This window comes from Caloenas nicobarica, chromosome 25 (genome assembly GCF_036013445.1).
Source record: "Caloenas nicobarica isolate bCalNic1 chromosome 25, bCalNic1.hap1, whole genome shotgun sequence".
In the NCBI taxonomy this organism is placed as follows: domain Eukaryota; kingdom Metazoa; phylum Chordata; class Aves; order Columbiformes; family Columbidae; genus Caloenas; species Caloenas nicobarica.
This window is the reverse complement of record NC_088269.1, coordinates 1,936,819-1,951,705: the sequence shown is the minus strand read 5'-3', so window position 1 is coordinate 1,951,705 and position 14,887 is coordinate 1,936,819. Positions and strand designations below refer to the sequence as shown.

The window sequence follows — 14,887 nt, the reverse complement described above, 5'->3', positions numbered from 1 at the left end:
TGAGAAGTCAAGAGGAAAACTCCACCCAGTTAGCTCACCTGTCTGTAGGCACGTAACATAAGGTCATCAGAAATCAAGCATGAATTTTCTTTTATAGGGCTACGCTGTAGGAAATGGGCATTTTGTGGGCGAGTAATAGCCGAGCGCCCCAGCGTGACCTCGCTCACGGCTGCAGCTGCTCGGACCCTGGGCTGAACCAAACAGCTCCGCTGTGGTTTCGCTGCCTGCGTGTCCGGCTTGGGATGCTCCGGCGTGGCCTTTCCCCAGCTCTGCTGGACATTCGGAAGCCGAGTCCCCAGCTGCTCCATTTGCTGCGGCGGGGTGGGAGGATGCAGGGGAGCCCGGCCGGGCACGCTTCACGAGAGACGCTTTGTTCCCTGAGGAATGCGATGGGCAAAACCTCCCCCTGATTTCTCCCAGTGCTTCCAGCTCTTTCCCATTAACCGGGAGCAGCCGGGAGACCAGGCAGGCGTGAGGGAAAGGACAAGGAAAGCTGGAGGTTTCCCGGTGCCGGCTGTTTACCTGCTCCTCCCTATCCACCCCAGCAGCAGGAAGGCAAACATTCGCCTCCTTGCCCTCCTGTTTGCTTTCGCTTGCTGAGAATTGCTGCAGTTCCCGGCACAGGGACGCGGCTTTCGCCCAGGTCACCTCCACCCTCCTCCTCCTCCGTCGAGAGGGGCCCGGGCCCCAGTGTGCAACGAGTGGCAATTATACCAATTGTCTGGGTTTTCCTCGTTTGTATCTGCACAACTGTCCACGAGGTAGCTTGAAAGTTACATTATTGGAACTGAAAGAAATTGCGTGAGAAAAGATCAGAATTTTCACCATCTTTAATAAATGCCTGTTTGAATCGTAGGCACTTTTCCTGTCTATCTTCTAAGTACATGTGCCCTGGTGTTCCAGCAGTTACGAGCACGTCGTTGGCCAATATAAATGCTTTCTATGCTCACACTACGGCAGCAACTAATGTATCTGCCTCAGATCGATTTGCTGCTACTAACTTTGGGCTAAGCAGACTTTCTTTTTTAATACAATACCAGTCCTCATATTTTTATTTTTCCTAATATATGATACCATATTAACTTCCTCCCCCAGCCCCGGGGAGGGAAACCTCCCGTTATCGGTCGGCGGCACCAACCCAGGGCAGACGCCACGGACCCAGGACAGACACCACGGACCCAGGACAGACACCACGGACCCAGGGCAGACGCCACGGACCCAGGACAGACACCACGGACCCAGGGCAGACGCCACGGACCCAGGACAGACACCACGGACCCAGGACAGACACCACGGACCCAGGGCAGACACCACGGACCCAGGGCAGACGCCACGGACCCAGGGCAGACGCCACGGACCCAGGGCAGACGCCACGGACCCAGGGCAGACGCCACGGACCCAGGGCAGACGCCACGGACCCAGGGCAGACACCACGGACCCAGGGCAGACGCCACGGACCCAGGGCAGACGCCACGGACCCAGGGCAGACACCACGGACCCAGGGCAGACGCCACGGACCCAGGACAGACGCCACGGACCCAGGGCAGACGCCACGGACCCAGGACAGACACCACGGACCCAGGACAGACGCCACGGACCCAGGACAGAAGGCCCGGCCCTGTTTCTTAGCCGTGAGCCAGAGATGGCGTTACCCCGGTTCACAGGGGCCTTTCACAACCTCCCCGGGGACGCAGGGGAGCCCAGCCAGGCCCCGGCTCCTCTCCAGCGGCATCTGACCGGGCTGTGGGTGACGATGAGAGACGAACCGCGGCCCAGCGGCCCTGTGACACCGTCCCTCACCGGACTGCGGTGGTCGGGGGTCCTGGGCAGACCACGGTGAGCGGGGCCGGGGTGCCCGGCCCAGCTTCGCCTGGCACAAACCCCCGTGCTGCTGGGGTGCGTCTGCTGCCCAACACCTGACTTTGCTGGCTTTTCGGGGACGACCTCGCCCCAGCAAAGGGGGCCGTTTTGGATGCACAAGAAGGCGCCGTCGTTTGCTCCTCATTCCTGCCCAAGGCCCGCCAGCCCCCAAAACCCCAGCCCGGGGAACCGGCGTGGAGGCGCCGCCTCCTTTCTCCGGGACAACACCGCTCAGCACGTTCCCCATGTCCTCCAAGCTCCACCGCACCAGGAATAACCAGCGGCCTGAGAAACAGGGTGACCTCCTGCTAATCTCCAAAGCCCTTTAAGACCTGGATCATCTCCTCCCGCGAGCGCAGACGTCCCGCGCGGCGGCTCAGGGCGCCCTGCGGGCAGCCGCTCAGCCCCTTCCCAGTGACACCACCCCGGCGGGCACCCGGACCCCCCGGCACAGCCGCAGCCACCGGGGGGTCACCCCAATCACCCCCCTGCACCCAAGCGCACCTCAAACCAGAGCAAAGATCTGCTAAGACAGGGGAATTAGCCTGCGGCGCCGAAGCGTGAATGAATATCTTCGTATCTTTCAAGACAAACAACTTTCTCGGCTGTTTAACCTTTTTTTAAGATCATTGCTAATTCCAAATAAACAAAGTCACCGGGTTGGGATCCGGAGCGGGGCAATTGAATTTCTGGAAACCTTCCATTATAAATAATAGCGTTTACCTGGGGAAATCTAAACTGAGCGGAGGAGGAACAGATCGAAGCTGGGAAGCGCTGGGCGTGCGCAGAGCCGAGGACGGCTGCACGGGGCAGGACGTTTTGCTAAAGAATCAGATTGTGGGAGCCGCTGTGGGCATAACGAGTTCAATGCTTTTTTTTTTTTTTTTTTTTTTTAAACTGAAACTGAGCAAATCCGCATCTCCTGGCTCACGACTGTCTCCAAAGGCTCAGCTGATTTCTACCCCGGGTGCTGAGGACGTGCCCGACATCGCCCGTCCCAGCCGCACGGTCACCGTTGGGCAACGTCCACCCGCCCCAAGGCTGAAGAAACCTCAAGTTGCCCAATTTTTGCTGCCAGCTGGAAGCCGAGTGAGCTGTGCTGAGCTTAAAGCACCCCAAAAGCCAGGTTTGCCTTTGCAATGACGGCAATAACCCACACCTCGGCACCGCAGCTGGATGATGCCCTTTTGCCTCAAGACTTCTCTTAATCCTCCCAACCACCCTAAGGACTTGGTTCTGCAAATATATTAACCTGCAAATAACTTCGTTCCAACACTACGCCACTATCCACAGAGAAAAAAATTAATTCCTAAGCTTATATATTTGCAAGATGTTTCCCATCAATGCAGCTGCTTGCAAAAGTGGAAAAACCATGCCTGACAGATCCGTCCTGTGTCATCGTCCCTGGTGCACGGTGGTAGAACGGCTCAGAATGGCTCAGAATGGCTCGGAATGGCTCAGAATGGCTTGAAATGGCTCGGAATGGCTCGGAATGGCTCAGAACAGCTTGGAACGGCTCGTCCCCTCGCAGGGACAGTGGGGACACTTTTCCGCATCGCTCGGGGGGGACGTGGGGCAGAATTGCTCTCGGTGATGGAAATTACAGCCCAACAGCGGCTTCCGGAGAAAAGCAACCGCTTCCTGCCCAGCAAAGGGCGTCGGGGAAGGGGAAGGACTCGGGGTGGTTTATTTTCATGCAATAAAGTCTTGGCCACGTCTTCCTTGTTCATGATCCCTGGCCCTGTGAAGGGGAAGCTGCTCCTCTTTAGTTTTAGTTTTGCTCTGAGTCTCTTTCCAAAGCCACGTGTCTGACGAGAACCAGGCTGGGAACGAACGTTTCCAGTCCCCCAGTATCTGCTTGCTATAGTTTTCAGCCAGATGTGCCTAATTTCAGCAGCGTTTGGGGTAAAAGCACAACACTGGAAGAGGTTAGCTGGTTTCTGGGCTGGATTCTTTTCCTTTCTGGCAACAGAAAACTCAATTATTTGTTGTGTACGAGAACAACAGAAAGATGTTCAACTTCGGGGAAGGCTCGAGCACTCCTAACCCACAAGCGTGCAGAGTCGATCCTCTCTGCGGGGTAATCTCTGCCTGAAATTATTTTTTCTTTAAATTACTTCCCTCCCTAGCCCAGCTTTGAACTTAAAACACGCTGCTTTTTAAAAAGATCCCTCTAGTTTGTCAGAATACTGGCGCTCTCAGAGGGGGATGCTGTGCGAGCCCCCAGCAGTTACCAGGGCGAGCGGCGGCCGTGCCCCCATCCCGCCCAGCGGAACACGACGGATTTGGGGAAACTGAGGCAGGGGGAGCGGCAACGGGTCACCGAGATCGCAAAGCGAAGCTGGGAAAGCATCCAGCACGGAGAGCACTTTGTCTCCTGGCTGGGGACCATCACCTGGCACACGCTCTGCAACTTTTATTGCCGGCTCAGGGATGGGCGCTGCAGGACAGGCCCGTCCGTTCCGAAAACCAGCGCCCCGTGTCCCTGTGTCACCGCGCCGTTACTCAGCGTGGGGAACCAGCTCATCCCCTTCCCCGACCTCCCCGCCTTGGGTGACACAGAACTGGGCTGCACCCACCCTCCCGCAGCCCTGACCCCGCAGCACCCACGTCCTCGGCTGCTATTGAGGGCTCGGCGCCGAATTAAACCCCACGTGCCCTCCTCGCTGCAGCCAAGCCTCTGATGACACACGCCTGGAGTCATCCTGAACCCGGGTGAGTCAGATGATTTCCTGCTCGGCCGGTTCCTCCCCATCCTCATCCCCCCCTGCCGGGACAGCAGCTGAACCCCACGCCGGCGGTGGAGCTGGGCACCCATGGTGAAGAAGTCACGCTGCAGAGCATCAGCGGCGGCCGGGGACCCATCCTCGGGTGACCCCGCTGCTCCGCAGCCCCACAAAAAGCCCAGTTTAACCGTGAAAATATCCTGGTTTCCAGCTGAGGGGTCAGAGATGTCAAACTGAACCCCGCTCCCACCGGCTCTGAGCAGCCCCCGCTGGCCTCCACGACACCCCTGGCCAAACACCCTCTTTCTCTCTCGGTCTCTGGGGCGGATCTGAGGTGGCATTGCCCTCGGGTGCTGCTGGATCGGAAATCCTCGAGACCCCCTCGGATGCTGGAGCATCCCCCCGCGGCTGGGGAAACTGAGGCAGCCCCCCGCCCGGGCTCCCGGGGCAGCTCCCGTGACAAGCTGAGGGGCGCGGGGACACGCGATGACTTCCCCGAAGGTGCCAAGGACGGGAAAGGCCGTCCTGCCCTTGACCTTAACAGAGAAGCTGTTAAGTTGGTTTCCAGGAATTCGCGTCCCTCCCACAGCCGCAGAGGAGCCTGCGAGACACAGCCGGGGAGCCATCGGCTGGATAAAACTGATCCCTCAGCAAAGGAAAACCAAAATAAAACCGAGGAAAACCTGTCCCTGCCTGGGAATGGCAGCAAATGCAGGAAAATTAACTCCATCTCCAGCTTTTCCTTCTTACAAAGGAGCGATGGGGAGGAAGAGCCCGGTTGTTTAGCTCGTTCACCTCCCGTCGCATGACGAGGTTCGGGGAGCAGGAAACCCAGAGTGAGCCGGCACATCCCAAGGGAACGTGGTTCATCGGCGGCAAACTTTCAAGCTGGGATCTCTAAGGACGCTGCTGAGCTTAATTAAAGTTTGCGCAATCCCTTGGGGGTTAGATAAGTCAGTACCGCAAGCGAAGGGCAGGAGGAATTTGGGGATGTATGTGACAACCCCCCCAGGTGGGCAGCAGAGCAGGTAAAGCTGCTCCATGTCAAGAACGGGAAGAAAAATTCTATTTTGGGGTCTGTTTTCAAGGCCCTGATGTGGATAGAGCCTGGGCAAAGCCTTTGGGTTTGAGAAAATAAGTAAATCACAGCTTTCCAAGAATTTCAGCCCCTGTGCCAGGGACTCCCCACTCTCCTTGCCTGGGAAAATTCATAAGCGAGGAATAATTTCTGCACCCACGGTGGAAGCATCCAGCTCGGAAGCCCAGCTGCTTCCCCGCTTTCCCTCCTCTGGAGGCTGCACCAACCCCAGGTTTGCCTTTCCCGGAGGATTCACAAGCATTTGTTTAAAAATAACCCAGGGAAAATGCAGTTGCGGCAGCGACTGTTGGGGCCGGGAGGGCAGCGCCATCTCCCACATCAGCCGGAGCCCCGGCCGACGGCTCCTGGGTATTTTCCCCACACACACACGCACACACATCTCAACAACTCGTTTTGTTTGGGCTTCGGAGCCGGGAGGAAAACGAAGCCGATTCCCAAGGCTTCGCACACCCTTTTCCCATCGGGCAATGAAGCCGAATACCTCAAACCAGAACCTTTCCCCTCCATTATTTCCAGCTCCCGATAAGGAACTCGTGAGCTGCCCGGAGCCCAAGCAGCAGCAGCCGCTGGCCTATTTCTGCCGTCGGGTTACACAACCCCTTCCCGCGGATTCGGCTGTTGCACAACCCAGGACACTTGAGCGGAGGGAGAAGCCGAGCCCCTATTTCCTTACAGATCGCTTTGCGTCGGGAAGTTATTTCGATGTACTTTGTTTATTGGGTTGTTGGGGTTTTTTTGATGTTCTCTCTTGTTTTGCTTTCTATTTAACGCAGGCAAAGGGCCAACGTGGCAAGTTTCGTTTCTCATGGGCTTCTCCGGCGTTAGGCGACGGAGCGAGCCTGGGCTCTCTGCGGCCGTGTGTTTTACATTTTGGCTTTTTTATTAAGGGGACATTTGCAAATCCTGACCCCCTGCACATCTGGGCACCGTGATCTCGGTAACAGGAACCACTGCACGACCTCAGGACTCGGAGCTGAAAGCTCTGATGTATCCTCAGATGCCCCGAACTCTGGCAGAGGGCTGGACGAAGAGCCTGAGCCTTCATGTTGTCCCCCAGCCAGCATTTTTTTCCAGGAATCATTTAACACTTGGAGCCTAAGCGCTGTCCTGACCAAATACAGGCCGGCTGCTTTCCACCGGCCAGAGGAAAGCAGAAACACTCGCATTTTTCAAGTGCCCGAACTCCTGAATTCCTGGTGACAAATGCTCCGAGCATCCCAACGGGACGCTGCGGCTGTCATCTGCAGTCCAGGAACATTTGCAGTCTGGTCCTTCATTCAGGACCCCTAAATTAAGGGGGGGAGAAGGGAAGGGGGTGGTTTCTATCCCAGGCAGTGCAGGAGATGGGGGGCACAGCCTGGGGAAGGGCGGCCCGAGGTGCCGCGCTTGCCGGCGAGCTCGGAGCAGCCCCCCCGGGGCACCCCGCGGTGGGGGACACGGCCGGGGCAATGGGGGGCCATGGGGGTTCCCCGCCGAGGGGCTGAAAGCGCCGGTTCCGGGCGATGCTCCGCGGATGCTCCGCGGCGGGAAGCGGCGACACGTGGTGGCCCCGGGGGCCCGAATCCCGCGGGGGCGGCCGGGGAGGGGAGCGCAGCCACGAGGCGCGCACAGACACACAGACGCGCACACAGATGCACAGACACACACGCAGCCCCCTTCCTCCTCCTCCTCCTCCTGCCGCCGCCGGCCCGCGGGGGCGCCCGGCCGCGCGGGGTCCCGCAGCCGCCGCGGCACGTACCGCACGGCGGCCGCGCCGGGGCCACAGCGGCCGCTCCGCCGCCCCCCGCCCGCTGCCCCGGCTCCCCTTTCGCCTTTCGCTTTTTCCTCCTTTCGCCCCCCCTCCCCTCCCCCATTTTTCTCTTTTCTTTTTCACTTTTTTCTCCGTCTTCCTTTTCTTTTCCTCCTTTTTTTTTTACTTCTTTACTCCTCTCCTTTCTCCCTTTTTCACTTTTCCTTTTTTTGTTTACTTTCCTCCTCCTTTCCTTTTTTCCTTTTTCTTTTTTCCTTTTTAATTTTTCCCTTTTTCTTTTTTTTTTTAAACTTTCCCCTCCTCTCTTTTCCCTCCCTTTTTTCCTTTCTCTTTTTACCTTTTTCCTTGTTTCTATTTTTTCCTTCTTTCCCTTTTTCCTTCTCTTCCTACTTCCCCCCCCCCCTTTTTTTTTTTTTTCCTCCTTTTTTTCTTTCTCCCTCCCCCCCCCCTTTCTCGCCGCTCTTTTTTTCCCGCGCATCCCCCCTGTCCCGCCCCTCACCTTCTGCGCCTGGTCATGGTTGAGCTCGGTGAAGAAGTAGGCGAGGAGGTGGGAGGCGATCATGGTGCGGAGCGGTGCGGAGCGGTGCGCACCGCGGGACTCGCCGCGACAATGTGGCTCATTGAGGAGGTTCCCCCGGCCCACGAGTGACGCGGCGCCGCGGCGGCTCCTGATTGGCTGAACAGCGAGGGTGTGTGCCCGGCGTGTGGGGTGGCGCCCGGCGCTAGGGGGCGCTCGAGGGAGGGGGGGAATGGGGGGGAATGGGGGGGAATGGGGGTGAATGGGGAGGGATGGGGGGAATGGGGGTGAATGGGGAGGGATGGGGGGGATGGGGGTGGATGGGGGGGGAATGGGGAGGGATGGGGGTGAATGGGGGTGAATGGGGAGGGATGGGGGGAATGGGGAGGAATGGGGGTGAATGGGGAGGGATGGGGGGGATGGGGGTGGATGGGGGGGGAATGGGGAGGGATGGGGGTGAATGGGGAGGGATGGGGGGGAATGGGGGTGGATAGGGGTGAATGGGGGCTGAATGGGGGGGGAATGGGGAGGAATGGGGGTGAATGGGGAGGAATGGGGGGGGAATGGGGGGTGAATGGGGAGGAATGGGGGGTGAATGGGGGGGATGAGGGGAAGGGGGGGAATGGGGGGGAATGGGGGGGAATGGGGAGGAATGGGGGGGAATGGGGAGGAATGGGGGGTGAATGGGGGGTGAATGCGGAGAGAATGAGGGGGGAATGGGAGGGGAATGGGGGGGGAATGGGGGGTGAATGAGGAGGAATGGAAGGATGACTGGGGAGGAATGGAGGGGAATGGGAGGGAATGGGGGGATGAATGGGGAGGGAATGGGGGGATGAATGGGGGCTGAATGGGAGGGAAATGGGGGGGATAACGGGGGGTGAATGGGGAGTGAATGGGGGGATGAACGGGGGGCGAATGGGGAGGAATGGGGAGGGAGAACGAGGAGTAAATGGGGGGGAATGGGAGGGAATGGGGGGATGAATGGGGTGGAATGGTGGGGGAATGGGAGAGAATGAGGGGTGAATGGGGGGGAATGGGGGAGAATGGAGGAGTGAATGGGGGGAAATGTGGGGGTGAATGGGAGGGAAATGGGGGAAGGAATGGGGAGGTGAATGGGGGGGAATCGGAGGGAAATGGGGGGGAATGGGGAGTGAATGAGGGAATGGAGGGGAATGGGAAGGGAATGTGGGGTGAATGGGGAGGACTGGGGGTGAATGGGGGGAGAATAGGGAGGGAACAAGGGAGGGGAATGGCGGGTGGTGGGGAGGGAACGGGTGAGTGCATGGGAGTGAATGGGGGAGTGCAAGGTGGAGTGGGAGGTAAATGGGGGAGTAAATTGGGGGAACAGGAGTGAATGGAATGGGGGGGATGGGGGAATGAATGGGGGGTACTGGGGTGAACTGGTGCAGGGTGGCTGGGTGTGAACAGCATCTTGGGTGGGCACTGGAAGGGGGTGAGGAGGAGATGAGTGTGAGTGGGTGGGAGGGGCTGGGGGTGCACTGGGCGGGTGTGGTACGTTGGGGGGGTACTGGGGTGAACTGGTGTGAGGCGCCGGGTCTATGAGGGGTGAGCAGGATCTCGGGGGGTCAGTGCAAGGGAGATGAGTGTGAACAGAGGTGGGGGCTGTGGGTGCATGGGAGGGGGTGACGGCCTATGGGAGGCGTATGTGCGTGCACTGGGGTGTACTGGGGGGGTGCATGGGGTGTTGGATTAGGGGGGTATGAACAAGATCTCAGGTGGGCACTGAGAGGCATGTGGAGAAGGAGTGAGGGTGGACGGGGGGGTCAGTGGGTGCACTGGGGGGGATGTGCATGAGCTGGCGTGGGGTGTGCGCACAAGGGGCGGTGGACGCCTCTTCTACGTGGTGTGCGGGGTGGGGGGGCAGCGTGCACGCTGTCTGTGAACACTGGCATGTGCGCACTCGGGACCCACACGCACCGTCAGTGCACACAGCGCCGTGTGTCCGTGCCCACACCGCTGTGTCGGTGCCCACGCCCGAGGCCGGCCCCGGTGATTGTGTGTGCCGCCGTGTGTCCTGCAGATGCCCCGCGCTGCCTGTGTGCGCGGTCACATGCGCCTCAACGTGCGCGCCCGTGTGCACCCGTCACTCCGCATCCATCAGCCCGCGGCCCGTGGGGCTCCGACGCCTGCATGCGTGTGCACCGCTCCTTGTGCACCGCTCCTCGTGCACACCTCCTCGTGCACACCTCCTTGTGCACCGCTCCTCGTGCACACCTCCTCGTGCACACCTCCTCGTGCACTGCTGCTCGTGCGCACCTCCTTGTGCACCGCTGCTTGTGCACACCTCCTCGTGCGCAGGGAAGGGCTGGGGGAAAATGCTCAGCGCACCCCAAGCTTTGTGAAAGGCCAATGGCATCCTGGGGGGGATTAGAAGGGGGTGGTCAGTAGGTCAGAGAGGTTCTCCTGCCCCTCTACTCTGCCCTGGTGAGACCACATCTGGAATATTGTGTCCAGTTCTGGGCCCCTCAGTTCCAGCAGGACAGGGAACTGCTGGAGAGAGTCCAGCGCAGCCACGGAGATGCTGAAGGGAGTGGAGCATCTCCCGTGTGAGGAAAGGCTGAGGAGCTGGGGCTCTGAGCTGGAGAAGAGGAGACTGAGGGGTGACTCATTCATGGGGATCAATATGGAAAGGGGGAGTGTCAGGAGGATGGAGCCAGGCTCTTCTGGGTGACAACCAGTGACAGGACAAGGGGCAATGGGTGCAAACTGGAACACAGGAGGTTCCACTTGAATATGAGAAGAAACTTCTTCATGGTGAGGGAGCCAGAGCCTGGCCCAGGCTGCCCAGGGAGGTTGTGGAGTCTCCTTCTCTGCAGACATTCCAACCCGCCTGGACACCTTCCTGTGTAACCTCATCTGGGTGTTCCTGCTCCGGCGGGGGGATTGGACTGGATGAGCTTTCGAGGCCCCTTCCAACCCCTGACATTCTGCGATTCTGTGAAACCTCATCCTGCGTTACCCCAGGGAGAGGCCGGGGTCTGCCCGCACCATCCCGCCGTCCTCGCCGCCACCCCAGCTCCCCTCTCCTGCTCCAGCTGGGGCCCCGAGGGCCGCGAAGCCCCTCGCCGGGCGCTGCCCGGAGCCCTACGAGGGCGGTGGCACGTCCTGCGCCCTCCGCGCCGCTCCGGCCGCCCGGCAGAGCCGGTCCCAGCAGCCCTGGGGCAGGAGTTACCCAACCCGTCTGCCCGCTCCCCGCCGCGCTTTCCCAACCAGTTCGGAGCAGCTCAAACTCTTCACGGCTTTACCTTGTAAATATTTCCTTCTAAGCGGTCATTTACATCATTTTTTTTTTTTTAACCAGGAATTGAAACTCCATTTCAAAGGAAAGAGAGGGGGAGAAGCAACCAGAACGGAGCCGGAGGAGCGTGGCCAAGCCAACCCACTGCCGGATCCCGTCCTGCCGGACCCTGCCCGGCCAGCCGCGGTTTGACCGGGGTTTCGGTTAAAACCTCATATCAGCAGCTGATGCTTTTTAATCCTTTTCAGTGAGCCTGCATTTCAATTCACCCTCTCATCCAGCTTTTTTTTACTAAATACCCAAGTTCTCAGTGGTTAAGATGAAATTAAAGCAGCATTTAGCCTAAAAATAGCCGGGTGCATCTGTCCACCTTCCCCATCTGCTGCCGGCCCGGCTGAATGAAGGGAGCAACTGTATGTGCAGAACGAGGGCTCTGTCTCATCCTTCTGTCCCGCTCGGTAGCTCAGTTCACCTCTGCAAAAACAGTTTATTTGGGGACACGTATTCCCCAAGACTCAATTTATTTGCCAGACAACACTCTAGTCCAGAAAAGGCAGGAGGGTCGGGTCTGTGGCCTACGTGTTCCTCTAAATAGCACTTGCTTTTAAAGTGACTTTTTAATTTCAAAGGAGTTTTTCTAACAGGTTTAGTAATTCCTTTCACGTAATAAACCTCAAAATCTAAATCTTTTCAAGTCATCCCTCCCAGCTGCTTCCTGACTTCGTATGGGCTTGTAATAATCTATCGGCATTTAATGCCGCGTTCCTGAGCAAAAGGAAATGGGCTGATTGCAGGGATTGAAGCTACAAACAGCTCTAATTTCTCTAATGCGATTCTTTAAAGACGAATGACTGCGGTAATGACAACGCCGGAGCTTGAAAGGAAGGGCCGTGCCCAGCGGCCGGAGCGGGGACGGAGCATCCCAGGGTCCTGGGACCGGCTCTGGATGCAATGGGGGCCAACCTGAGCCAAATCCCCCCAGAGCGCTGCCCCCCGGGGGGCTGGGACCCCCGAAGAAGGAGCTTTGCAAACCTGGGGAGGGCAATATCCCCCTTTTATGCTGGGGAAACTGAGGCACGGCTTGGGAGGGGGACAGAGGAATTGGGAACCAGACCCGGCGCGTCCCATTCTCGAGGCCGCTGTGCGGCGCGGAGCAGCCGCGACGAGCCGGGAGCTGGACCCGCTCCAGGAGATGCATTAACTCATCACCTGCCCCGTGATTCACCGCTCCAGTGCTGCTCCACATACTTTCCAACAACGTTTCGTTTGCCACACACACACACATACATCCCAAACAAACCCATCGGCACAAGAATGACACCGGTGACCAGTTATTTACTTTGCCTGGTCACCCAACGCACCGGAAACCTTGAACTCGGGCAGACCCAGCCCCGTGTGGGGCCGGGAGCAGAAAACCGGTCCGAGAACTTTTCTTTCTTCGGCAGCCGTGGGATGGAGCGCGTGACCTTGGGGCTGAGCTGCCAAAAGAACCTTTCCCCAGCTCCGCGGCCAGGAAGGAGTTTTGCCCATCCCAACGCTCCGCAAAGGTGGAAGGAGAGGGGAAGATTGTACCCGGCTGCGCTGGGGGGCTGGGGGGATCCGTCCGTCCATCCATCCTACCGCTGCTCCTCTGGGGATTCTCATAACCACGCAGGTCACCTCCAGCCCACCCATCCCAAAATATCCAGCTGCATCCTGAGACCACCCACCCCGAGCAGCCCGCCCTCCAGAGGGATTCCCAGCGGGAATGGGGACCCCCGGCTGGGTCACCCCAAGCTCGGCCCAGCCTCCCTGCCCTGCACAGCCGGGCTAATCCCCGTTATACAGGCGGAAAAGGGGAGATTAAATTAGATTAGGCGCAGCCGCCTAATTTTAGCTTCCACGCGTGTCACAGGTGCTCTGGCGTTGCTGTCGCTCTCCTGAGCCGCCCGCTCCCCGCAAAGCCACTGGGGCCGCCAGCCAGCACGGGGGGAACCCGGACGGGGTTTGGCTGGGAAGTGGTGCCCAGTGGTGGGGGAGACGCGTCGGGGGCACTGGAGCTCTGCCAAGAGGGGACCCCTGGTGACGGCCACCCTCTGCTGGTGACGGCCACCCTCAGCCTTGGGAACACCTCCAGCCCCGAGCAGTGGCCCCTGCCCAGGAGGATTTTTGCAGTGGGAGCCGCAGTGTTGCCAAACCCGGTTTGCCCAGTCCCCGCCAAGCTCCTGTCCGTCCCTCTGCCTCCTGCCACACGGCTGTGACGGGACGTTGACGTTCTTTCTGCTGCCAGCCCTGACCTCCCTTGTGGTGACACCGGACATAAGCCCTTGGCTTGTCCAGCTGCGCAGGACCCTGCCAGCTCCATCGAATGTCTCCTGATCCAAGGGGACATGGGATCCCCCACGGGACTAGGATCAGCCCTGCGACCTGATGGGGAGAGGAGACATCTGAGCCCCTTGCATTTCCATGAGCCGCGCCGTCCCCAAAGTCCCAGCAATGTCCCCAAGCCCCGGAGGGGATGTCAGAGCTGGCAGGAGGGATGGTGTCCCCAAGAGCTGTCATGGCCAAACCCAGGGAGCACTGGGGGTTCCGGGGCTGCTAAGGGCTGTATGGGCACCGCACAAGCCTGGCTCACCCCGAGGTCAGAAGGGACGCAGGACCTTGAGTCACGCCGCGCTGGGATGAACAAACCCCGCGTGCGGCACTTTCCCAATAGCAGCAGAAGGGGAGGTTTCTCCAGCGTCCCCGGGCACTTTCCCAGCCACTGGCAGCGGCAGAGCTGGGTCACCGTCACATCCCGCGGCGTGGGGCGAGTGCACGTCCCCAGTGCCACCAAACACGGGCTGGGACACGAGCGGGCGAGCGGCAGCAGGCAGAGAGCAGGCAGCAGCAGGCAGGGACACGCTCGGTGCAGGGGCTTGTCCCTCACCTGCTCCATGGGACCCTGAGCCCTGGGTGTCAGCAAGCCAGGGGTATTTGCAGCCCCTGCAAAGTGTGTGGGTGCCGTTGCCATTTCCAATCCAAAGAGCGTGGATGCTGCCCTGTGTTTTTACCCGCTGCACCAGCCTCCCAGAGCTGGATCTCAGGGGTCCCATCCCGGAGCACACGGGCAGCAGGATAACCCACCACCATCCCCAAATGGCAGCGGGATAACCCACCACCATTCCCAAATGGCAGCAGGATAACCCACCACCATGCCCAAATGGCAACGGGATAACCCATCACCATCCCCAAATGGCAATGGGATAACCCACTACCATGCCCAAATGGCAGCGGGATAACCCACCACCATCCCCAAATGGCAGCGGGATAACCCTGCTGTCACCCTGAGATGGCAGTGGGATAACTTGGCCGTCACCCTGAGATGCCCCTGAGCCACAGCCACATCCAGCCCCATCGCGGTGCAGGGTTGGTCCTTGAGCCCCGGCCAGCAGAACAGGAGCCCGTGGGATGTCCTGGCTCCCCAGGATGCTGCAGGAAAAGGCCACAGAGGTGGCAGCTGAAAGCTCAGGAGAAGCCCAGGGGCTGCACTGGGGTCAAATCCTAAATGCAAACCCATCCCCAGGACGTCCACCCGCACCGATCCCTGCAAAATCCTTCCCACCCAGGCTGGCGATCGGAGGAAATAACCCAAGACTTGGAGTTGAGGAAGACCCGGGTGCAGGGCTGCGGCAGGACCCTCCGTCAGCCCCGCCGG

General features: G+C 59.4%; 1 protein-coding gene across 1 annotated transcript in view; it reads right to left on the bottom strand.

Annotated features, from left to right (window-relative positions):
- The window catches only part of LOC135998364 (hexokinase-2), a 29,985-nt gene extending 21,922 nt beyond the window's left edge, over window positions 1-8,063 (bottom strand). The window contains exon 1 of the mRNA XM_065651525.1: window positions 7,935-8,063. Coding sequence (XP_065507597.1) covers window positions 7,935-7,997 — 63 coding nt within the window. The 5' untranslated portion in view covers window positions 7,998-8,063. The remainder of the gene's footprint in view (window positions 1-7,934) is intronic.
- Window positions 8,064-14,887: the final 6,824 nt, after the last annotated feature.